Here is a 24794-nt window from a genome sequence, read left to right as displayed (position 1 = left end):
CTTTAAAAAAATGTGTGTTTTTACTCAATAAAACTATGCATCATGTGGATTGTGTAATGCATTTTTCCTAAGCTACATGTTTGAATAGTCATCTGTCTGTATAAGGCAATAAGGCTTCTAGAGAACTGCAACAACCAGTCACGCTTTGTGATTGTTAAGTTAGATGCAAAAACCGGAAACACAATCATGTTTTTAAGGATTCTTGTGTTTTATTGTATTGCATGCGTAAGAAGGAGCCGATAAAAACGATAAGTAAACACGGATTAAAGACGCACAGCCGGAAAGTCTGACCATTTACGCGCAAGGTTCAGTCAATCGAGCGCACTTATTGTGTAGTCGCGCGCTCATATCCGGTCACTGCTTGTTTTTGGTGATGGCACAGTGGCACAGACTTAAGGGCGGAGCGTCGCGCGCTGGTAACGGGAGAGGGAGCAGCCAAGGCACCGAGCGGACCCCGGACGCACGACGGAATCTTCTTCCAGCTCGTGTCTCGCGGCTGTTTCCAAATGGCCACGACCGCGGAGGAGCAGCCGGACCTCGCGACACACCCCGGCACCCACCTCAACAGCAACAACAATAATAACAACAACAATAACAACAAAGACAGCGAGGCGGCGGGAGACAGCGGCACTTCGGCCACATCCAGCAGCGCCACGGAGCCCAGCGGCACCACGTCCCACAGCAGCAACGGCTCCGTCATCCACCCCAGCGGCACCGCCAACAGCGGCAAGTGGGTCCGCCTCAATGTCGGCGGCACCGTGTTCCTCACCACGAGACAGACGCTCCTCAAAGAGCAGACCTCCTTTCTGTACCGGCTGTGCCAGCAGCAGGACCTGCACTCGGACACGGTGAGTCCAGTCCGGGACAGTCACTTCACACCGGGCCGGTGGGTCCAGCTCACGACCGTAAACCCCCAGGTGGTCCTCGCGCAGCAGAGGCAAGTTCTGCCTTAAGAAATGTCCCACACATTCAGAATCGGAGAGATGTGTCACATGCATTGTAGGGAGCTTATTTTAGGATATGGCCTTGTGTTTTTATAAAGTCGATCTAACGAGGCCTTTATCCCACAGGAGGAGGATACACTGGGTCTACTTTACTGTGGGCTTTTATTATATCTCAGATTTAGAATGAAGAGCATTAATAGTCTTGTGTTATTTTGGTACAATAGTTTAGTAGTCCCGTCACAGCAGGGGTGTTAAACTCAGTTGCAGTGAGCCCAAAAATGTAAATACAGTGTTGGCTGGGCTTTTCCAGACTAAATATTAATGTGACTAATATCATTAAAGGTACACAGTTAGAAATGCTTTTAAATAGAACGCACATGACTCCCAGTTCCTTTCATAAGGCTTGTGTTTGTTATTTTCTGTTTAGTTATAATAACAATTCACCGGCCATGTACTCCACCTTTTTCCGCCCCGCCCACTTTAGCCTCTTTTTGTCTTGTCTTGACACTTTCAGCAGAGTAAACAGAGAAATGAGGGGAAATGTTTGCCGCTAAAATCTGATGTTTAGTCGATTGATTGGTGTAAAACGTCCAGTGTTCACTTGCACCAACAAGTCAACACTGCGGCCTAAAATCGGCTTTGATTTTGTGTAGTAGCCGATTCGATCATGACTTCTCCAGTCCTATGTTAACTGATAGGAGAGAAGGGGGCGGGCACAATTCATGGCGGCGCCCCCACACGAACTTCGGGAATAAGATGAATAAGCTGCGTCATCAATGCGACTGCTGCCCGGTTTAATAATGTATTTATTACACTTTATCGTCTGGCACGTGATAATATAAGTCAGTATTCATGATGGGGGCCAGCAAAAATCATCTCGCGGGCCGAATTTGGCCCCGGGGCCTCGAGTTTGACATGTCGGCATTGCAGTGTATAATATTTTCAAACGTAAGCCTTGCCTCCATGATGTGTTTTTGCTTCATTTTGCCTTTTGCACAGAAAATGAAAATGCCCAGTCGTCTTCGTAACTCGTATGTCTTATTCACGGTTGTTTATCACATCACCAGTGGCTAAAAGTTCTTTTCAGTGCCTGCTTACGCAAAATGAACAAACTCGAGCAAACGTAGCGAGGGAAGTTGGAGTGTGCCTGGGAAAACCTTGCCGGTGACGAGGTTGTGACAGTGCTTTTGCCTCGGAGCAGCCTCTAACCTCAGCTTGAGAACGTGTGACTCGTCGGTGTGAGCCATCCTCTGTTTTCCTCCCTGCAGCTTTTTTAGCATCTCCGTATGCGCACAGGCAGACGGGCAGCTCCAGCGCTCTTTTCTCATCGTTATTATTGTGCGGAGGGAGAGTGGATGAGGCTGAAGTCAGATGGTGGAACACGTGCCCGCCTTCTTCTGCTGGAGCCGCACAGCGAGGTGCTTGGCATGGTGTGTGGAGCGAGGGAGAGGAGCGAGGCAGAGGCGTATTAGGTGACGTTTCTCCTACAAGGCTGTAAGCTAATGAATGATGCAGGCTTCTATTACGGGCCCAGGCTTCAGGAAGTATTCATACCCCGCTATTTATTCCTATGCTATTACTCAACTCAATTCGATTAGCTTTGTTGTCGGTTGTAAAGCACACACTGAAATCGCACTTCTCTCAAAGCCTTGGTGCAGAAGGACAATATACTGAGCAAGATCAGTTACATATAATAGGAGATAGGTGGGAAGGGGAGAGTTCAGCTTCCTAGCAGATCGGTGGATGAAGGTGCTGTCTTTCTGTCAGTTGCTCACCGATCTGGACTAATGTTGAAGATACTGTTACATACAAAAAAAAATAAAAGGTTTTCCAAATTGGACCTTTAATTTAGAGTTTTTACAAAAGGGGTCAGTTCTTTTTGGAAGTTTATTTTCTACAATGATTCGACTCATTATAGGCAGTGATCGGCACAGTAAAGAGACAGTTCTCCGGTGCCTTGCTACTCCACTTTGCACTGTGGTATCGAAATTGGCATTTGTGTATTAGTATATTATAGTAATGAGCTGTTAATTTGTATCAAACACTAAGTGAAACATTGAATCTTCCAGGGTTTGTTGGTTGAGTGTTTTTCAGTATTCCAAGTTAGGGCTGAAAGATATATCGTTAACGTATTTATATCGAGATATGAACATTCAAAATATAAAAATCGAAAAAGCAAGATAAAACGATATAGATTTTCATCAATAAAACTGCATTCTTTTGTATTATGATTTATTTTTGGGGGAAAAATGCTTAGTTTTCATCTAACCCATAGTTATATCGTATCGTATCAATATCAAGATATCTGGCATGAATATCAAGATATTACATTTTGTCCATATCGTTCAGCCCTGCTCCAAGTGATCCACAACATTCTCACGTTTGAATATTTATGCCACCATGGAATTTTTCATAGACTTTCAAAACAGTTCTATTGTTATTATTATTTTTATTTTTTTACATCAGACTGCAAATTCAAAAGAACTAATCTAAGAGGTGTAAACACCCCACTACTATAGACAAATGTCCTGCTTCCATCATGCCGTCTGAACTACGGTGACATTTCGCCGGTCGCGGGTGGAAAGCTCACAGATCCCAAAATGTCAGCTCTTTCAAACCTACTGTACGGAAACGAGCCCCGGGAGGCGCCGTGTGGAAAGGCCCCTGGCTCAGCTGGATCAGGCTAGTGTCCTCCTCTCACATGTCTCCAAAATCTTTTCCTATTATTATGAGAGAAGTTGCGCAGTTATCACTATGGAACCCGTCTTAAGTCAACCTCCTAATCCAGCGAGAGGTTGTTGTTGTTTTTTCTTCGTTCGGTGCCGTCTGTTTGGGTGGCTCTGTGGAAACAACAGCCCCATGTGACCTTCAGCTGTGACCTGAGGGGAGCTCCCTTTGTTTGCACGCTCCTGTCTCCCAGTGCCCTCTCAGCATCTGCTGACTCACCCCCAGCGTGTATCACACATTGTCAAGCACCTTTTTCATGTGAGGTCTCGGATAACCTACATCACACAGAGAGCCACCAATTCATCCCGTGCTTATTTTTGATTTTCCCGGAGGTCTAAAAACGGTGAGTGGACAGATTTGTATTCGGGTCACACATTCATATTCTGTGGGACCGCTTTTAGTTTGGTCACGGCGGAGCTACTTCTTTTTGAGAGTATTTCAGCTGTGAAACGACAAATGCAAAATGCAGTTCGTGTAATTGATCATTTTCATGACTTAATCACAATCGAGGGGTGTGAACACCAACTGGACCCGCACGACATGCCCGTCTTGTTCCACAGAGAGAGCTTTGCCCGTTGCATTTAGTATTCAACTTCCAGCTCGTGCGCCAGAAGCCCAAAAACTGAATCGAATGACGGCGGTGGCGAGATGCATACAGAGCGCGCAGGTTTGAGTCTCTGAATACCGAATGCAGAGATGATTGCACACGGCCTACGAAGTGTAGAGAGGAAGTCTGAAACAAGGATTGCGTTTAAAAGCACAGACGGGTCCTCGACAGCTGTGAGTCAGAGAAGCGTGACTGATACAACAGATTGGAAGCTAAACAGAAAAGAACACATTTAGTATGACGCAGGGTTTTTTTTTGTTTCTGCTCACATATGTCACACTGAGCCGTCCTCATCAAAGAAAGTGTTATACATAATTTTGATTTGGTCTTACGTAGCACTGCGTTAATGACGTGCTGGGCTGGAGTGTCAACTGGCTGATTGATGGAGAGGCTGATCGTGTGACTTGTGACTCATTGTCCAAGTCATTTTCCGGAACTTGGGGCCTTACCTAACATCCAACTCAAGACTAAGGCTTGGACTTGGTTTAGCCCTCAAGTCCTTGGAATTACTGACCTCTGCCCTAAGTATACTTTGATACAATCTTTTAAATGAAGGTTTGAAGTTCGAAAGTAATTGCATACTGTCAAAATTCATTAGAGGGTCCATTCCTTTGCTTGGAAAGTAGAACCGGTAAGTATACTCTTCTAAAATGGACCGCACTTGGACCCAGACTCCATTTATGTGACAATAAAGACTTAGACTTGCAAATTCAAGACTCGGATTTGTACTTGGACTTGAATAAAAAGACCTTGATGGTCGCTCAGAAATAGATTACAACTTCGTGTACCTCCACCAGAGTGTGAGCTTCTTTCAGCTTCGATCGATTGCTAAAGTAAAACCATATCTGCCTTCTAACCAGCTGGAAAAATGAGTCCACATGTTCATTTATACACGTCTGGGCTTTTGTAATTCTCTGTATCTCGGTCTTGATGCTACATCCATTCGTCATTTGCAATTAGCACAAAATGCAGCTGCATCAGGCGCTATGACCACATCACTCCTGTGCTACAGTCTCTTCTTTGGCTCCCGGTCCCTTCAGGATTCAATTTAAAATCCTACTGTTGGTTTTTAAATCACTGAATGTCCTGGCTCCAGAGTATCTGTCTGAAATGTTGTGTTTGTGTTCTCCTGTGAGAGCCCTGCGGTCATGTGACCAACAGCTTTTAACCTGTCCCCATAACACGAGGTGACAGGGCGTTTGTGGGCGCTGGACCCAAACTTTGGAACGAGCTCCCTTTGAGCATTCGATCAGCCTCATCCATTGAGAGTTTTAAGTCACTCTTAAAAACGCGCCTCTATGTGTTCAACACGAGCTGAGTTGAGCATTCTACGTTGATACTTTGTAAACATGTACAGCACTTTTGGCAGTGTCAACTGTGTTTTAAATGTGCTTTATAAATAAGTATAAATAAACTTTGACCTTGACCTTGATGCAATATCCATATCGTGAGAAGCCACATTATATTGGAAAATCCCTTCTTCCATAAGACTGTTAGCCCTGAACCAAATATGCATGGAGGCTATACTTGTGCAAAAGTTCAATTTTAGCCTCATTTTGGTGCTGATTTAGTGTTTTTACCATGACTTGATGAGAAACAAATGACTTATGACTTGTGTTTGAATTTAAAAGAACATGTTGTGTTGAAACTTGTTAGTAAGTATGGTTAAGTTTGATAGATTCACTTGAATGGCTCTTGGTGGAACTAAGCAATAACTCCTCAGATTAGGGCTGTGATGCATTATCCCCATCGTGAGAAGCTAAGCACGTTGCAAAATCGAGCCTAAAATAAAAACACTTGGTAATGTGCCCACGTTTTTTTGCTCCCGGTTGATAAGTTTTGTTTCGACGCAATTTGATGTTTGCGACTTTTGCTTACATTAATGGAACTTGCGGTGTAGATACAGTTTTCGCAATATTTAAGATGATCAGATGTCACCGTGTTAACATCAGATAATTTATTGACATCAATGAAGAGGAAAAACGTATTTCTTTGCCATCCTCATCCCAGCCCTTACCAGGCGTGAGTTGTTTTGAAGCTAAACCCGACCGTGTGCGTTGCCTTGTCTGACTCACGGCTATAGAAGGCAGGCTTTATCCTAGAGTTACCCCTACGTTTAATCTGCTGGCACTTCCATCCCAGCGGCTCAGGGGCGATTGGGCTGTTTTTAAACCCGCGCGCACACACGTTCGTCTGCCAGCGTACGTCCGACCGTTTTAATAAGATTACCCGCACCTCCCACACCGAGGCAAACCTACGGGCTAATGCCACCCGAGCTGACCGCACACGCCACCCCCGGAGCCAATTACATTATGTGGCGAAGAGTCACCTTTACGCCGGGATAGGGATGAACAGGTGTAGCCATCCAGACAAGTATCTCATAATCGCATTAGCGCTGATGATTACGATGCTTTGATTTATATTGCATATTAGGAGGATTGAGCTTAGCAGATTTAGGCGGCTCGGTGCTAGCGATGCGACAATATTGAGGATATTGCAGCAGCAGCAAAAGTCTACTTGTACTGATGCGTTAAGAATTATGAAGCGTCGCTGGCAAAATCGGACCCGTTCTGAGCAGTTCTGCAATCAAACTGCGTTGTTCATCGTGATTTGTCAGCATGCCGTTAGCTAAAAATAGAGACTTGTATATGTTTTTCTGTTTTTTTTAGCAATGTTTGTACAAAAAAAAGTACAGGAAAACTCATAGATTGTGAATAGGAATGAACTATGTGAGAGTGGCTTCCCCCATCGCATCAGCGCGGGCTAACTGAAGCTCGTTCATGCTAGCAATTTGGCCAGATTTAGAATGGATCCAAAATAAAACTAGCGAAGAAAGGAAAAGAAATATGATATTGCGTGTGTTGAGAACACATTGACGTAAGAATGGCAAGCCAGTGTCCAACAATAACTTTTTGGAGCCTGGACCCATTTCCTATTAGGCTTCGGCAGCTTTTGGCATCCATGTTTTTTCACAGTCCATGGTAAAAACAAGTCCTGATTTGCTGTAAAGGCATTCTTTTTAGCACTGATCACACTCAGTCTGGTAAAGGTGCCCTAAATATAATCTAGGAGCACTTCCTAGATTACTACCGGATGGCAAGTCAGTGGAATTGCGGGACATTTGCGGGATTACTCTATGACGCAAAAACAACAGCAACACAGCACCACAGTGTTATTGATAAGCAGCCTAGCGTTCTTCAAAGCTTCTAAACGTCCATTTACCTTATGGGGCCTTTTTAAATCATTTTTAGTTTTAATCTTTGGAAATGCAGTTTGATAAGTGCACTGCGTCAAAAGCTTCATGCACTTTGATCGAGAGTCCACAATGAACATCAAACCAGAAGAGTGATAATAACGCACTGTGAAATTTACGTCTCTCTTGGCAAATTGTTATTGCGCACCAAACATGCTGCCACTTGCCACCGCCACTTGCTCGTATTTCAAGATTTTGGTCGGGATTTCGTTAGAAGTTGTACAAACCTGCCGTAGCTCAGATCTTTAAAGCGGGGAAAAAAAACCAAGATCAAATAAGACCTATTTCTAATCCGCCCGCCTGATTAAATTCAGCAACTGAATGTGTCGGGTGCTGGAAAGAAAACCGCCTCCGTCAAATATGTCCGCCGGTGGGGGTGCCATCTGTGAGGTCACGGAAAGGTCCAGTGCGCAATCATTTCCTTAAAGCCGCTTTGTGATGAAAAAGAGAAGGAAAAAAAAAACTTGTTTGGAAAATATTTAACAATGAAAGATTGATAATATTGAGTCATCCCTCCAGAGTCATTCATCCAACTGTTTGCACATGCTTGAGCAAGTGGCAGAATGCGGGCAAGTGGGTGCAATATCTCCTGTAAATAGGACATTAGTTTTGCTGCTGCGACGCTGATACTCGTTTTCCTGTCGCTTTCCGTTTTCTCTTCATTGTCTCTGTAAATCATTCCTGTCCGGGCTACTACGCACCTACGCTCGGAATATCTAACCAGAAGCCAATGTACTCGATCAAAACCCTTGTAATTATGTTAGATCTGGATCAATTATCATCATCAGTGTTATGAATTCTAATTCTCTTCTTGGGACATTGCGCCTGATATATTATAAATTATACAGCCCTTGGTTTGAACCATGGCTCAGTGTGGATTTATGGGGACACGGTGGCTACGTTTACATGGAGACCAAAGATCTGATCATAATCTGATTTCTGGAGTTCTCAGATTATTGAAGAAACATGTACAGCGCAGTCTGATTATTTGATAGTCATACAATCTGATTTCTTCCTGATTTTTCACACGTGTGGATAAACTAACCAGGAAAATACAGCAAAAAGGCCAAAATCATGTCAAAAAGACAAAGTTATCCATGAAGTAAATCTCAAATTACCTTCCCTGTTGTGAGTTCGAGTCCCCTCTCTAGAGAGACAATTCAGTAAATAATCATTGTCCCTTACATTTTTGATAGAAGATTATGCTATTTATGTTTTAATTTCTTGAATTAGTTCAGAAATAAACAGTAACTGGATCTTTGAGGTGCTAAACCTGTGCTGTATCCGCTCGGCACCAGGCACAAGGAGCCGCTGCCACACGGACAGCACTTTGACTCCAAGTCCAAATATGGAGGCGCAGTCGTCCTCCACCTGGTTCTGCAGCTGAGCCTGATGGAAGAGAGGGCTGGAGACAATCCAGTTGCTCTAAAAATCCCAATCTCACTGGCTCATGTAGAACCTGGAGTTTTGGATTATTCGATTTCTGAAGACAATTTAAACGCATCAGATTTCTTCCTCTGTAACACTGAAGACGCACAGTGGAGGCGCTGCAGGAAACAAAACGGGACAAAGGAGAAGACGGTGAAATACTGTTTTGGAAGAAGCTGCACAGGAGGAAGTGGAAGGGGGAGGAGCTGACCAGTGCAGGACACCACGCTCTGGGTACAATTTGTTATTATTTATTGGTTTATCTGATTTGTCCAGTTATTAAAAGCAGGAGAATCCATATTTTCCATGAAATGTAAGTCAAGTTGTAATAAGCTATTGTGTGTAATCTTTCATAATAGAACAGAAGTATCCAGTCGGTCTTAAGCGTAAAACAAAGTTGCGAGTACCCCCTGTGTAAACGTAAGACGCCGCTCCGTGTGCACACTTCACTGTGGTCCACTGTAAAGCGAAACTTGACGGGAGTTCGTGGGAGTGGGGGGGGGGGGTTGTCGTGCCTGCGCTGTCGAGACGTGTCACGGTGATGAGGGGCTGGTCTCCTCTCGTTCGTGATGACTGTGTGTGTGTGTGTATCTGCTCTGGGCTGAACACAGTAATCATCACGTCCCCGCACCCGACAGCACCCCGCGCTGTCCTGTCCAATCTGACAATCACGGGAATCTGCTGGTTCCAGGCTCCCCCAGTGCAGAAGGAAAATCTCCTTTGTAATTGTCTCTTCTTCTTCTCTCATCGTGTTTCGTTTCAGAATTGCTCTACAAAATGAATGCCTTGTTTTAGATGTCGATTTGCAGTTCTGTAGATTGTTTACTACATCGTGGCGAACCATAACGCCCACAGCCTAAATTCTGACTTCTGAGACTTTAGCGCGGCAGGAGAGGGTGTTAGAGGGTTTTATGTTTTTTGGAAGTATTTGGTGTTAATCTCAAACACATCGTCATCTCTGCCTTACACTTTGTTTGTCAGAAAATGCAATATTGACCTAAAACAGCTGGAACACAATATCCAGTAGTCTCACTTCCTGATTTTCACACAATCTCACCGAAACCCCCTGTCTCTCTCCCCGCTTCTTGCTCCCCTTTGCTTCGGAGCTGTTTAACTTTTACTTTTGCATTGAAAGGATTAAGCTGAGAAAGAGATCGAGAGGTGAGGAAAACATCTTCTGGGTACTAGGGTAGGGCGATATGGCCTAAAATCTTTATCACGATATAATAAAGAATTATCATGATATCGATATATTTGACAATATAATTGACAACGGACAAACTACAAAATGTATGCCTTATGCCTATTTGGAAGATTAATGCAAAGATATTTCATCCTTTTTTTTAGCGCCATTCTAATTTCCTCTCAAATATGATCTCATTTACTTTTTAAGCCTACACAGTCTCTGATGGAGCTGAGCGTAACATAAATTATATCGTGTCCACAATGACATCACGATAACGATATGCGATACGATATGGCCCAACCCTACTGGATATTTTTATACATATTATCCTTTATTTAACCATCAAACTCCCACTGAGATCAGGAATCTCATCACCAAGGGAGTCGATTGTACATGTTTTTAGTGGTAGGGGAAACCGGAGTACGCGGAGGAAGTACATGCAAACTCCACACAGAAAGGCCGCGTCAAGCCGGGAATCGAACCTGGGACTAATTATAGCCTCTGGAGAAGACTCAAAGATTACTCAAACATGCGAGAGTTTGTCGAAACACAGCTCCAGGTCTGTTTTGAGGAGAGTACAACATTGTAATATGGGAAAAAGCTCTGAAAAGTGGATTTTGCATATTACCACCTTCCCTTTAATGATCACAAATACATCTTTGATGCTTTGACTTAGTCTTTTGAGTGGAAGAACTCGGAGGGTGCACTTTTAGGCTTTTTTACAGTCCTCGCTGTTGTTTTTATTCACACTGTTGTATCAAACTGGTACAGCTACTCTGAGCCCAGGTTTTCTTAATTGAAATGGAATCGGAACAACCCAAACACAGTTGCAAACACAATTAGATACTTGTAATATCACGAATTGTTTTATAATACGTAATGTCTAAATGAATTTCAAACAGAAGCTATTGAGTCATGAGTAATAAGTTACTCATCTAAAACGTATGAGTAAATTGTAATGTAATAAAAGGTCACATAATGGCTTCCTCTCTCGTCAATAAAAGACTGTGTTAACTTCAGCTGCTTCATGCATTTAGGATTAAGTTACACTTGATTGACTTTTTGAACCGAACGTTTTAATGGGCCATTTTACAAACCGCACTGAAGGTTAGTGTATTGATCGGAACTCAAAACGAGGAAATGAGGCCTATTCCGCCACACCAGTTTTGTTGAACAATATTTACAGATTAATGATTCCTTACAGAACATTCAATATTTGTTAGGAATAGTATTGAATATAAAAGAGCTTAATAAAAACATCTATTTGAGAGTTTTAGCATTTTACTGATGTGGCCATTCCAATAGATCCACTTAAAACCTCATGGATCTATGTTATGGGACAAAAACACATGAAATGGCCACAAAAATATTATAAATCCGCTACATCAAGAGCCATAGCATACAAGTACATACAGTGTTTTGCCTTGAGGCCACTTCTGTCCATTGCCGCCTCAGCAGCCGTATTAAATGAGTTATTTCAATAGAGCCGGTTGCTTTTATCACCATCATGCGTACCCTTTGCTCCAAGTCGAGAGAGTTTCTTTAGTAGTCGAAGAATGCCTCATCTTTCATTAATGCCCGGCTTTTCAAGTGAGTTTCTTTGGCCTTTTGAAGTCCAGCGGGGTCAGAGTGTTTTTAGAGTGTCCTGAACCCGCGCTAAACGGCGTCTCGTCTTGAAGCAGTCGTCACGAGGGGCAGCAGCAGGAGGAGGACGAGTGTGTGCCTTCAGTGTGACGGCATTATGTGGTGCCGAGGCGAGCTGGCTGTTACGATCACACACAAACGTCTCGCCCCGGAGGTGAAGGCGAGCGTAAGCGGCCTGTCGACACACGCGCGCACTCACAAAGTGGCCAGTGTAGTGTTGAACAGAGCGCCACCTGTAGGAGAGGGCAGGAAGCTGTGAGGGGACAGGGGAGGTCAGGATTGTGCAAGCGGGAGGTGGAATCACATTTTTGATCAGTGCATTGAGGCAACTGGCAGAATTAAAGAAAATATATTAAAAAAAAACATTTAGAACCACTTTTTATTTCTGGTTATTTTTAGACTATATGGGGGGAAATACTTTAGACCAGTGATTCTCAACTGGTGGGAAGTATTTTCAGTGGCTACTCCAGGGAACTTTTTTTTTTCTTCATTATTTTCCATTTGAACCTGCATGGAAACACTGCCAGAGTCTGTTAAAATTAGTTATTGGGTTGTTATAATCATAATTTCAGTCTTAAAGGCATATCTTCTGCCTGTTCAATAAAAACTTGTTTTTGGGCGGCGGCTTGTCATCCTAGGATAATGGTGGGTCCCGAAGCCAAACCACTTCTTTAGACCGGAGGCACTATAGTCTGTTAATAGAACAGTTTACTCAAACCAACATGTTTTGGTTTTGTCGTATCGTTGCCTGCTTTAATGGCAGCACTACTGTCATCCCAGTGTGGCTGCCGGGATTCACAATGTTACTGGTTAAACACAGTTCTAGTGTCTTACTGAAGAGCAAGAAGAAGCTTCTGAAGATGGAAGCGAAACACTCTCATCTCAATTAATCCAGTCCAGTCGACAATATTTGAACATCTCTAGTATACTGGAGTAATCGTTCACATAAAAGTATGTGGCTCTTTTCTCCACTTTTATCTGTATTTTAGCTAATGTTGGGCTAATGTGGACATGGTGGATTTAACAGTGACTGTATTATATTCCATCCTGAACTCTATTGAGCATTTACTCTTTACATCGGAGATCCATGGTTGATTTCTTTATTTGCAAGTGAGATTTTCTACAGTTTCAGTTGAATATTAGTATTATCCTTTAGCCACAACTTTATTACGTAAGACCTGAAATAATAATTGCAATCTCAGGCGTGGCGAGACCTCAGTGATGCAACAATTACATGGGCTGTTGCATTTGCTCCACATTTAGTCCTCGTAGGAAATGCGTCTGACTCTGCCATTGAACAAGGACTCATACTCTGTAGGCATGTGCCAATTCCAAAGTCCTCTGCACCAACTTGTCTGACATGGGTGGCTATTCACTATTCACTGACTCCATACGGAAATCATCCACACTTTGCATATCAGATAAAAACCTGGCTGAGTTGGCCGCCTGCCTTGTCCCGCTCCGGTTACTAAACGATGCCACTGGCCGAGTTGGCAAAGCATAGACTACTCTAGTTTAGAAGAAGCATCTCAAAGCGGAAATAAATGAGCCTGTTGTAATGAATCTGATACGAAAACATAGAACTACATGTGTTTGTAGTACTAGTGGGTTTAAAGCTTTACAGTGTAGCATTTCGCCAAATAACTAATATATTCCGAGCTTTCTTTTGAAAAATGTTTTTGCTGTGAGTGAGGTCCCCTCTCCTCACACCTGACCTGTAACTACTGGGAGTGGGACCTCACCAGCTCATCTCCGTGGAGATGTGGCGGCATGTTCGCTAGAGGTAGCCAAACATGAGGTGTTATGGTGCAATCCAGGCAACTGGTAGCCGGTAAATGTCGGACCTCCCACTTGGAAAAATGACAACATGTAAACTTGGAGATGACCAGAGAGCTCCGAGTTCGGATACTAGGTCAAAACGGTAAGGACGGCCCACAGTGGAGGAGCGCAGCTAATGATAAAACTTAAAGCAGTACTAAGTAACTTGTTTACCATAATGAATCCTTTCCATAGTCCCTCTGGGGGTAATACAAGTGTTAAAGAGGGAGTATTATGCTTTTTTCAATCACATAGCACCAGTCTATATCACACTACAATGATGACCAAACCTTCTGTTGGTCTGTAAATGCAGTAAATTAAAATAAATGCCTTGTATAAAATTGCTCTCTCAAAATGGCTGTAGTGAATGTCTTGCAATCGGCCTCTGTCTCTTTAAGAATCTCTGAGCCTTTCCGACACGCCCCCTCCACACGCTGTCTGTGGCATCAGTGGGGAGGGGGTTCTGCTGAGGAGCAGTGGTTGGTTACTCGGCTGGTGACGAAAGCTCGGAGGCGTCTCCAGGAGGTGGGGGCGTTCCAGGAGGACTCAGGCAAACCTATCCCTAAAATGGCTGCCATCAGAGTTTTTACAGATTACTCAAAAATACGTGAATGTGCCAAGGCAACACTTCAGGCATGTTTTTAATGACGGAATGACATAATAACATGAAAAAACAAGTAAAGTTTGAAAAAGTCGATTTTGCATAATACCCCCCCCCCCCTTAATGGGATGAGTGGAGGGTCTTTCATCTCCCCCTGGTGCAACTTCGCTGTCGGAGCCACCAATACACACTAATGGAATCACGAAGAAGAAGCTAACAGGCTAGCGGGCAGAGCTAACTGCTAGCGCCACTTAAACAGTATTTACAGCCACTACTCCTGCTGTTTTGAAGTGTCTCAAGTGTGGAGAAACATTCATACAACGTTAGCATCTTATTAGCTAGCTGTTGTAGCATTAGCCGTTCAAGTGGTAAAAATCCCAGTTATCAGTTGCCTGGAACGCACCATTTTTATGTACCGTATATTATTAGGTCCTCTTCCCAGTGCTTTATTGTGAATGTTCTTGTGACAAAGCAAAGCACCATTTACCCTGGAATTTGGGAAAACAATGTGCGGACCATTCGTTTTATGGATTCAAGAAATTTACCTCTCAGGACAATGTGTTTTTCATTTGGGCTCCGGGTGCAGTTGTTAGTTTTGATGTTACTCGATCAATTAAATTATGTTTTTTTGTTTTTCAGGATGAGACCGGAGCCTATGTAATCGACAGAGACCCCACTTATTTCGGGCCCATCTTGAACTACCTGCGACACGGCAAGCTGGTTTACAACAAGGAGCTGGCAGAGGAAGGTATGAGGAAAATTAGTTTCGGGGGGGGGATAAAAAAAGTAATTCCCTGGCAACGGCTTTGTAATGATTCGCTCAACTTTAACAGCCTAAGATGCATTACAATCTCTGACATCACTGCATGTATTTTTGCGTCTTTCTGTACCAGGCGTCCTGGAAGAAGCCGAGTTTTACAACATCACGCCGCTCATCAAACTGATCAAGGAGCGCATCATCGAGAGAGACTCCAAAGCCACACAGGTTGGTTTGAGATAAGCATGAGGAACGCCTTACGTAACGCTTCTGTAGAGCTCCAGTGTAGTATATGAGTACATGTATTATTTACGAGCAGGTCTTTACGTTCCCCAGCCCCTCCTTAAGCACGAGCACAAGCCTCCTTAAGTGCAGTACCGTTGGACTTTGTTGGTGATTTCACACTTCTCTGCTCCTTCTCAGAGGAGACTATTATGCGCCGGGATGAGCCGCTCAGAGCCGGAGTCTCTCTTATATAATACGTTTGTGTGGGCCCTCTATCTAAACTGCACCCGCGTTCACTGGGTTCCTCTGTATTTCACTGCGCGCACTGGTGTCATTTGCCTAGAGGTAAATGTAGCGTGGAGCCCTGGCATTTCCACTGAAAAGATGCAGCCAACAACCATCATGTATTTTTAGATTTACAGTACAGCGTGTGCGCGAGCCACAGAATGCGCTGCAGACGGGTGAATTTCCTCTTTCCAAAATGTGGAGTTTCTAAACAGTAAACAACATATGTCACAATATACTAGAATGCAGAAGTACAAATGCATGGACTGAATACGTCAAATCAAGCAAGGATGTCATCGGCTGTGAATAGTTTTTGGTAGATCTGGGATGTATTAAATTGGCTTAGAAAAATGCAGCTGGAATAAGCATTTTGAATATCCACATGGACAGCTCCTGCCACTGTGTGTGTTGCATCAGGAGAAGAATCAAACAAAGTGCTATGGTCGACCTCATAAACCGTGTTCGTAAAGAAGGAGATGGAGTCAAAAGTCGACATCATTCAACCGGAGGAAAATAAATGTAGTGAAACAAAAGAAGTCGGCAAGATTATTGTCAGGGGGGTGTGGACTTGTATAAATAGATTTTGTTTTGTTTTTTCTCATTTGCAATCAATGTTGAAATCAATTGGACGATCTGAGGAAGTATTGCATTTTTTGTATATAATATAGGCTTCTATGCGGCTCATAAGGCTTCGGTTATGTTTGAATGTAGTAAGATCGTCTTGGGTAAAGTGATTAGCAAAAACTTATGTATAATGTGTTTTATTTTATGTTGAATTTAATAGCCCCTTTATTTGTTTTTTTTTTTTTTATCTACAAATATACATTTTAAATTTTGAGTAAAGGTCCAAACTCATTCCTAACTTCAACTTGCATTTCTGACATCCCTATTGTTCAGTTTAAAGCAGCACTAAGTAGCTTGTTTACCTTAATAAATCTTATTCGTAGTCCCTCTGGGGGTAATACTAGTGTTAATGGGATGATTGGGGCGTCTTTCATCTCCCCCTGGTGTCTCTGGCCAGAAAACCACACTTGCAACTTTGCTTCCTCTGGGTCAGAGCCACCAATACACACAAATGGAATCACGAAGAAGAAGCTAACGGGCACAGCTAACTGCGGGCTAGCGCCACTTAAACAGTATTTACGGCCAAGTTCGAGAGAAAAAAATGATCTCCATCGTGTAATTGGATCTCTCCCTTTGTCTTTCCTGTCAGCTTACACCTGCAGTGGCGTTTATGGCCTCTAGGGGTATGAGTTACTTAGTACTGCTTTTTAAAAAAACATGCTTCACAACCTTGGGGTGCAATACTGAAGGAAATATAAACAAAGACAACTAGATGCTAGTTCACCATCAAAAAAAAGATGTTGTAATTTGATATATAGCACATAAAAGTCTTGTTTGTACCAATGTCTGCTTTTCCATTATACTGAAGGACAAAACCAATGTCATTCCACCAGAAAACAAATTGTGTTTAGCGACTTTGATATTTGTATTTGGGTTACAGCTTCAGACGGGGGAAGGTTTTTCTTAACGATAGACCAATTGAAAACTACAACAATGACAAAAACACTCAGAAAGCACCGAACAACAAGAAAAGAGCTTCTTCTTTTTTTTTGCAAGAAAACGTCAATTTCTCTAGACTACCTTCAATGATTTTCCATTTCACAGTCAATATGTGGGACGTTTACTTTGCCTTGACATATTCCGACGGCTGCGCTGCCAGCCTTTCTCCACATAATCACCTGATTTCGATTTGTTTTTGTAATGTTTTGCTCGATTGTACCCGCCCTAACCGCGCCGCCTCTCCCCTCAGCAGGTCCCACCTAAGCACGTGTACCGGGTGCTGCAGTGCCAGGAGGAGGAGCTGACCCAGATGGTGTCCACCATGTCGGACGGCTGGAAGTTTGAGCAGGTCAGCGTGCGCGCCTGCCGAAAGCCCCGCACCGGACTGCTCTGGACTGTGGGTTGGACTCACGCTGCTGCTGACCCCCCTCCCCTTCAGTATTTACCCCTTTGACTGTACCCAACCCGGCCCTCGTAGCCTTACGTTGGCATACACAAACAAGTACAACACACTGCAGTAGGGCTGCACGATAATACGTTTTTACAACAAGCTTATGTCCGCAGGGAAATGTCTCAGAAAATGGATTCTAAAAACTTCAACATCCGTCTCTGTCTTTTATTGAATTACCATTTAAGTAGCTGCTAGGTCGAAACATGGTCTAAACGAAAGGTTATCAACTTAACCATTAAATTAGGACCTATATAACAAACTAGGACTTACATTTTTTAACTTTTTTATTAACCTCTTAACCCCCACCTGAACTGAGCACATTTTCTTCAGTTTGGCTTCCCCCACATCTAAAAGCTTCTTGAAAAAGGTGTCAAAATAGCAAAAAAAATGAGACGGAAACGAAAAGTGACAAAAAAAGCGATGAAAAAGCAATAACAAAGTGATGAAAAAGTGACAAAAATATTACAAAAAAGTGATTAAAAAAGTGACAAAAATGTAGCAAAAAATATGACAAAAATATGACAAAAAATAACAAAAATATAACAAAAATGAGATGAAAAAGTGGCAAAAACGCCCTGAAAGAGCAACTGAAAAGTGACAAAAACACAACAAAAAAGTGGTAAAAAGGCTATGAAAGAAATGTCAAAAAAGTGACTACAACTCGGTAACAACGCGAGGATAAAGATTCATTTAAAAGCAGAACTGGAGAAAATGCTCTCGGTTAAGGCAGGGGTTAAGAGGTTAAATGATGAATGGTCACAAATAGCTCTTTTCTACCTAGATTGGGACCTTAAAAAGCGCTTTATGTCAAGGAACCCATTCAGACACCAGTGCCAGACACTACAGGCCAAATGAGTGAGATGTCTTGCCCAAGGACACAACGGCAGTGTGCACCTGCGGGATTCGAACCGCTAACCCTGTGGTCACAAGACGCTCTTCTCTCTTCGATTTCATTGAGGAAATGTTGTGCAGCCCGACCTAACGGCAAACATATGCAGTTGTATTCCCTGATTGGAATGTCAGATATGCCCCAAAGTAGTGGTACCTCGGTCTCTGCCCAAGAGCCGTCTGGTCTCAGAAGGTCAGCTCTCGCTTAGAAACGATAGTGTTCACATTCAGAAACACCCCACTCCCTGAACCTCAATCTCTCCCACCCCAAACTCCTCTATCGCATGCACGCCACTGTGCCACTGTACCACTGTACGCTTCGCACAACCCCCCCCCCCCCAAATGAAGCATATTTATGTACTTTCTTTAACCGTCCTCGCCGTAGCCACTGTCCCTAACTGCTCTACGTGGCGTCCATTTCTGAATGTTTGCAGCAGGGTGTCCTCTCTGTGGTCTCAATGCATGGCGGCTTTTAATCTGGGATCTCTTAATATTTGAGCTCTTTCTGCTAATCTTGGCTTATTTCTTGTGAAGTCTGAAGTTTCCACTTGATTTTAATATGCGTTGTCTCTTCTCTTTTCCCTTTTATGACGTATTCTCCTTTAGATGGTAAACATTGGTTCGTCGTACAGCTATGGGACAGAGGACCAGGCGGAGTTCCTCTGCGTGGTGTCTAAGGAGCTGCACACGCCGGGCTCAGGGCTGGGCACGGAGCAAAGCCACAAAACAAAGGTACAAACGCCAATGTTTTTGAGACACGTGTGGATCGTTGGGTTTGCGTGTGCTTGTTCTATCGCTTTTGTGCCTCGACAGCAGCCCTCAGACCTGGCAATCAAATCTCAAGAGCCGATCGGAGCGTCTGGAAAGAGTAATTGTGTTTTCGCGAGTGTTTTCCCACCGTCTGTTCGTGTTCTGTTCATTTTGTAAAGACACTTAGAGTTTACAATTTAGAGTCAACTAGATCAAACTGGATTTTTACAAGCGACATATTTACAACTTTACCCGTGATTCAGTACTGGGTGTTCCTGGTACTTTTGTTAATTTAATCACGAATAGATTATGCATTCTTTGCTCTACCAAAGCCTTTGAGATTTACATGAGTCTGTTTTGAGAGGGTGTGTTCTGTCTATTTCTATCAAATCTGCCATGTTTATAGGTACTAGCAATCGTTATCCATGGCTTAAGAAAAACAGTATAAAAAGGGGACAAAAGAGCCGTGGATAGGGTTGGGCACCGTTGTTTTCCGATACCAATAGTTTAACGATACTTTTTCCGATACCTATTGTAACATATTTGCCATATAGAACCAGAAAATAGAACAATGAGGTGTGGCAGATCTGCAAATTTACAATATTGGGTTAATCTCCAATGTTAAGTAAAGTGTGAAAAATGGAGGATAATTTGAGGAAAATGGGGGGAAATTGGGAGAAATATAGTGGCAAAATGAAGGGAAAATTTTGGGAAAAAATGGGGGGCATAGAGAAAATATTTGTAGTAAAAAATTAGCAAAAACTTGGGAAAACAATAAAAAATGTGGGCAAAAATAAGACAAAAATTGGTGAAAAAATTGGGAGAAATGAGGCAAACATTTGGCAAAAAAACCTTCAGTAATGAAAGAAAAAAAAGGGAAAAAAATAAATACCAATTGGGCAAAAATTGAAAAAAAAAAGTTACTCCTTTAGTGGCAACAGCAGCAAAACTTGGATCTAAAGATATATATATATTTTTGGTTCCTGTTTTCGCTACTTTCATTTTCTCAATACCATAGTGGTATTGTTTAACAGTGCCCCGCCTTAGCCTTGGGACAGTTGATAAATAAATCCAGTTCTATCAGGGGAACTAGATTTTAACTATACGGGTTAAGTTGCTAGTTTGCAAACTAAATGTGTAAATTAGAATCAGAAACCACTATTCAACAACTGTCCTGATAAACCTGCTGTGAAATGCAGGTTACGATGCATAGCTCCACTGTGAATGAGTGTTGCCGTGTTTCCTGGCAGAGGGTGGATGACAGATTTAAATGCCAGGTCTGGAGAGAGGGCTGCTGAAGTGGATGTGCCGAGATCCTGCACAGTCTTCACTCCAAATGTCACTGACAAACACTCCCACTTGTCGCTCGCACTTACTCGGCTCCCTCCCCCCCCCTCCTCTCATCTGCTCATATTGACAGCCACACATGTCCATTTCCCCTCTGTCTACTCCAGGGGTCTCCAACCTGCAGCTCGGGAACTACCAGTAGCTCTCGGCTCATTTCTAAGTAGTAACTCCCCGAGGACACTCTATATTTCTACATACACATCGATTACCGTCTTGATGGGATGAATCATATGTCAAGCAGCATTTAGAGATGCATTTTCTCTGTGTGGGCCGCATCAAAGGATGTTTTATAACGGTCCTTCGAGCCGGATTGAGAAAACCATAAATCGATAAAACTACGAAAATGGACATCAGAATATTCCATTTTCTTTAGTGTGAATTTGTTTTTGCAATCAGAGTGTTTCGTAAACAGAGGCGTGTCGGTAAAGTGTATTTACTTGGGCACGGTACTTCAATTATATTTTTCAGACTAAAAGCACATGGAAAAAAGCAAAGATGAAAATGCAACAAAAAGACAAAAACACATCTAAAAAGTGACAAAATAAGCAACAAAGAAGCAACAAAGGAGTGACAAAAGTGTGCCAGAAAAGCAACAATAACACAACAAAAAAAGTGAGAAAAGAGTGACAAGAGCAACAAAAACAAGACAAAACCGCTTCAAATATGTGACTTAAACCCATGTGACAACGCAGCAAAAAAGTAACAATCAGATTTGTTAGCCTTAGTTTTCAAATGAGACATACACTGTTGCTCTCCAGTCAAGAAGCTTTTAGATTTGGGAAGAGGTCGAATCCGATATTTAGGGATTTTACAATATCGGCTATTGGCCGATCTAGCACCGATAAAAGCAGATGTCTCCGGGACCAAAAGTGATAGAGACTTACATTTTTTTGCATTGGAAAGTGAGGGATTTAAATCCAGTCCTCCCACAACTCCCTTGGCCTCAGGGAAACAGAGAAACATCGCCATGAGAACTGGTGAGCTACAAGTTTGTGAAACACAAGTTTCACTAAACCTCAGAGAATATGGACTGATGATGAACAATCACTGAGTTAGTTTAACCTCCACAATTGTATTGTTGATCGCCGCGGCTAGCAACAGCTAATGCTAACAGCAGCTAATCAAAGCTGGAACAGAAACTATTACCTAAAGTAAGTTAATAAAAGCGGCCACTGCTGGAGTGGCCAAATATTTATGTTTTTACAGGATTATAGACCAGACATTTGGAAAAATTAGCAAAAAATATCGGCTGAGCATATCGGCATCAGACAATAAAAATCCCCCAAAAGATCGGGATCGTCCTTGGAAAAACCCATATCGATTGACCTCTAAATTTGGGTAAAGCTGAACTGGAGAAAATGTGCTTGGTTAAGGTTAAGAATTTGAAAATTACATAAGTGCTATTTTGTTGAGCACTTATTACTTTTGAATAATGAAATGAAGTACTTTGATCAGCACTGATTGTACTGATTGCTAATACACAAAAGCTGAAATCAGACAATCAATGTTTCTGTGACACACTGCATCTCTTTGCTGCTGCAAAACACTCGAAACAATCGGGGTGTATTGGAAGAGCCAGTAACGAGTTGGGGGAAAATGTGGTACCCCAGTTCTCTCTTCGTAGTCCACGTGCGATAAAGGTTGGAGACCCCTGTTCTGCCCACTGACATCAACATGCTCATCTTTGGTTGTTCTGTCCTGTTTTGTCGTACGTGATTTTGCTCTGCCTTCTCCGGAATGGAAGGCGGCGGAGGTGCATGCGGAGGAAGCGTCTCGGGAAGCGGAGGATGAGGAGGAGGAGGAAGAGGGAGGGAGAGAGACCACACCAAATGAGTGGCTTAGAGAATGAGAGGGATCATGTGTCTGTGTCCAGAGACGCAGGACTCGGTGAGGATCTGTGGAGCTCATGCGCTGCAGTAGATGTAGTACATTTATCTGTTGTGTGTGTGTGTCGGGTATGTGGTACTATTGGTACCACATGGTAATTTTATCAAGGTGTCACAGCGTAATTGAATAATATTAAGATTACTAGGACAACATAAAGATGCTGATGGAGCTTGCCCATCTCTAAACCTGCGCTGGTCCAGGAAGTAAAAATCCCATTACATTTTTATTAAGAATGCACGATGGGATGAGTGTGATTTATAATGATTTGATGAAAGAAAAATACCAAATACTTAAATACTGCAAAATACTTTTATAAATGTATGTCTTATTATTATTGCTATACTGTAATATTTTGTTTTTCAAGTATTTAGATACATATTCTTTGGGGTTTATAGCAGAAGAAGCAAGTTTAGTTGAATGCTTTTTAATGCCCAAATACTGTATTTTAATGCCAGAAACGCCAAAAAAAACCCGTTCATTTAAGATTTGCACATTCCTCATTAAACAAGAGGCACAAGAATTGGACTAAATGGGCAACTTTTGAGCAAAAAAATATATACATTTCAGCCAAAACTGCAACTGAATATGTTTTAGACCATCATTTTAATATTTTTGATGAGCTTTTACAGCTAAAATTGTTGAGCAATATCATCATTTTCCAACAAATTCAAATTTTATGTCATTTTGAATACAATTTAAAGCAGTAATAAGTAACTTGTTTACCTTAATAAATCCTTTCCGTAGTCCCTCTGGGGGTAATACAAGTGTTAATGGGATGATTGGAGGGTCTTTCATCTCCTCCTGGTGTCTCTGGCCAGAAACCCACAATTGCAACTTCACTGCCACCGGGTCGGAGCCACCAATACACACTAATGGAATTACGAAGAAGAAGCTAACAGGCTCACGGGCAAAGCTAACTGCGGGCTAGCGCCACTTAAACAGTATTTACAGCCAAATTTTAGTGAAAATAAATATCTCCATTGTGTCATTGGATGTGTAATATCCCTCTCTACCTTTGTCTTTCTTGTCAGCGTAGTATTTACTCTCACGGACAATTAATGAGTAAAAAACCGTAACGTGCTACGACACCTGCAGTGGCGCTTATGGCCTCTAGGGGCATTAGTTACTTAGTGCTGCTTTAATGGTTTTTAATGACATTTAATAACACTTTTTAAATGCCCCGCTGAAAGGTTTTATGATCAGGATAAACCACACAGCTGATTAACTTTAATCTTATTTTCATAAATGTTTTGCTTCAAAGCACCTTCTACTTGTTATGCTTGAATGCTTATGCAAAAACATCACTACAGGCATTTTTAAGCCAGTCGTAAACCTATCACCTCTATCACTGTCTTTGCTGGAGGCACTCAAAAGTAAGCTTGCAGACCTACGAAACCTTTTCTTTCATCTAAAATGCATTCAGTGTCTTTGATTGCCCTTGTTTCCAATACGGTGTCATGGAATAGCCTGACCTTGCGGCGCAGAAGTCGTTCTAAGATGTCGCTCTGTGTCTGTCCAGCCACAACAGTGAATCACATTACTTCAACACTCACACACATAGACACACTGATAACTGTAGCCAATGTGCATGACCCATCCTGTCGCCATTACCATCTCCATCATCATTATCATTACCAAAGCCAATCCATAGCAAACAATAGAGTTTAGACAGTATGTATGTTTGCAATCATGTTTTGACACAACTTTTTTCCCCCCTTTTCGACAGCTTTTCCAGATCCACGGGTCCCGGATGTAGGAACCCGCCGAGTTACTGTATATTTCTTATGACATGATATGGGGAGTGTTTTTTGCATATCAAATGAGCGGACACACTGCTGACGTATTGCAAAGTTCTGAAGACTGAACCCAGATTCAAAGGTAAAAAACGTTTGACGATCATTTAAAGACAAAAGAGACCAGGCTATGATTCTTAGTAAACGTAAACCAAAGATGAACTGTGTGGGTTCTTTGCTCTTTTGTAGCAGCAGTCTCAGCTTAAAGCCACACTGCGGAACATTTCCAGCTTCTATACAAGAGAGTCTTCTGTTTTAAAAGCTCCACGGGCACCAGGTTTGCTTGTATCTTATTCCACTTATGAGGTGATGCTGCACAGTGTGGCTTTAAGGTGAACATTGGTTTGCAAAATAAGGGATGCCGGAGCCGCTTCACAGTGTTTTTGTATAAATACTCGCCCTTAAGTGATTCTCCTCCCCCCAAAAAAAAGCCCTGTTTAGGACCTTCAATAACGCTGACCCTGCATCTTATACTGCTCTGTGTGTTATAAATAGGATTCTTAAAAGTAATGAATCCCTGTCATTTCAACTGTACACTGCAAATAGAACAAATAAACACAAAGTAAGCTACCTCTAAACCTGGAGTAGCCAAAACCAAGCATTGGTGAGGGGAGCTGATGTAAATGCTAGCTCAGCCAGT

General features: G+C 42.5%; 1 protein-coding gene across 3 annotated transcripts; it reads left to right on the top strand.

Annotated features, from left to right (window-relative positions):
• Window positions 1–393: 393 nt before the first annotated feature.
• kctd17 (potassium channel tetramerization domain containing 17) lies at window positions 394–24789 on the top strand. 3 transcript variants are annotated; one of them, XM_079577525.1, is made up of 7 exons: window positions 394–848; window positions 14848–14956; window positions 15102–15193; window positions 17292–17387; window positions 18984–19109; window positions 22219–22361; window positions 24088–24789. In XM_079577525.1, the coding sequence occupies exons 1-6, from the start codon at window positions 507–509 to the stop codon at window positions 22321–22323; spliced, it is 870 nt and encodes a 289-aa protein (XP_079433651.1). In that variant the 5' UTR covers window positions 394–506; the 3' UTR covers window positions 22324–22361; window positions 24088–24789. The 3 variants fall into 3 exon arrangements, with proteins under 3 accessions (XP_079433651.1, XP_079433650.1, XP_079433652.1); XM_079577524.1 differs by having other exon boundaries at window positions 17289–17435; XM_079577526.1 differs by lacking the exon at window positions 22219–22361 and having other exon boundaries at window positions 17289–17435.
• Window positions 24790–24794: the final 5 nt, after the last annotated feature.

This window comes from Gobius niger, assembly GCF_951799975.1.
Source record: "Gobius niger genome assembly, chromosome: 19".
Lineage (NCBI taxonomy): Eukaryota > Metazoa > Chordata > Actinopteri > Gobiiformes > Gobiidae > Gobius > Gobius niger.
The sequence above is the reverse complement of the archived record's forward strand: the minus strand, read 5'-3'. Positions and strand labels throughout refer to the sequence as shown.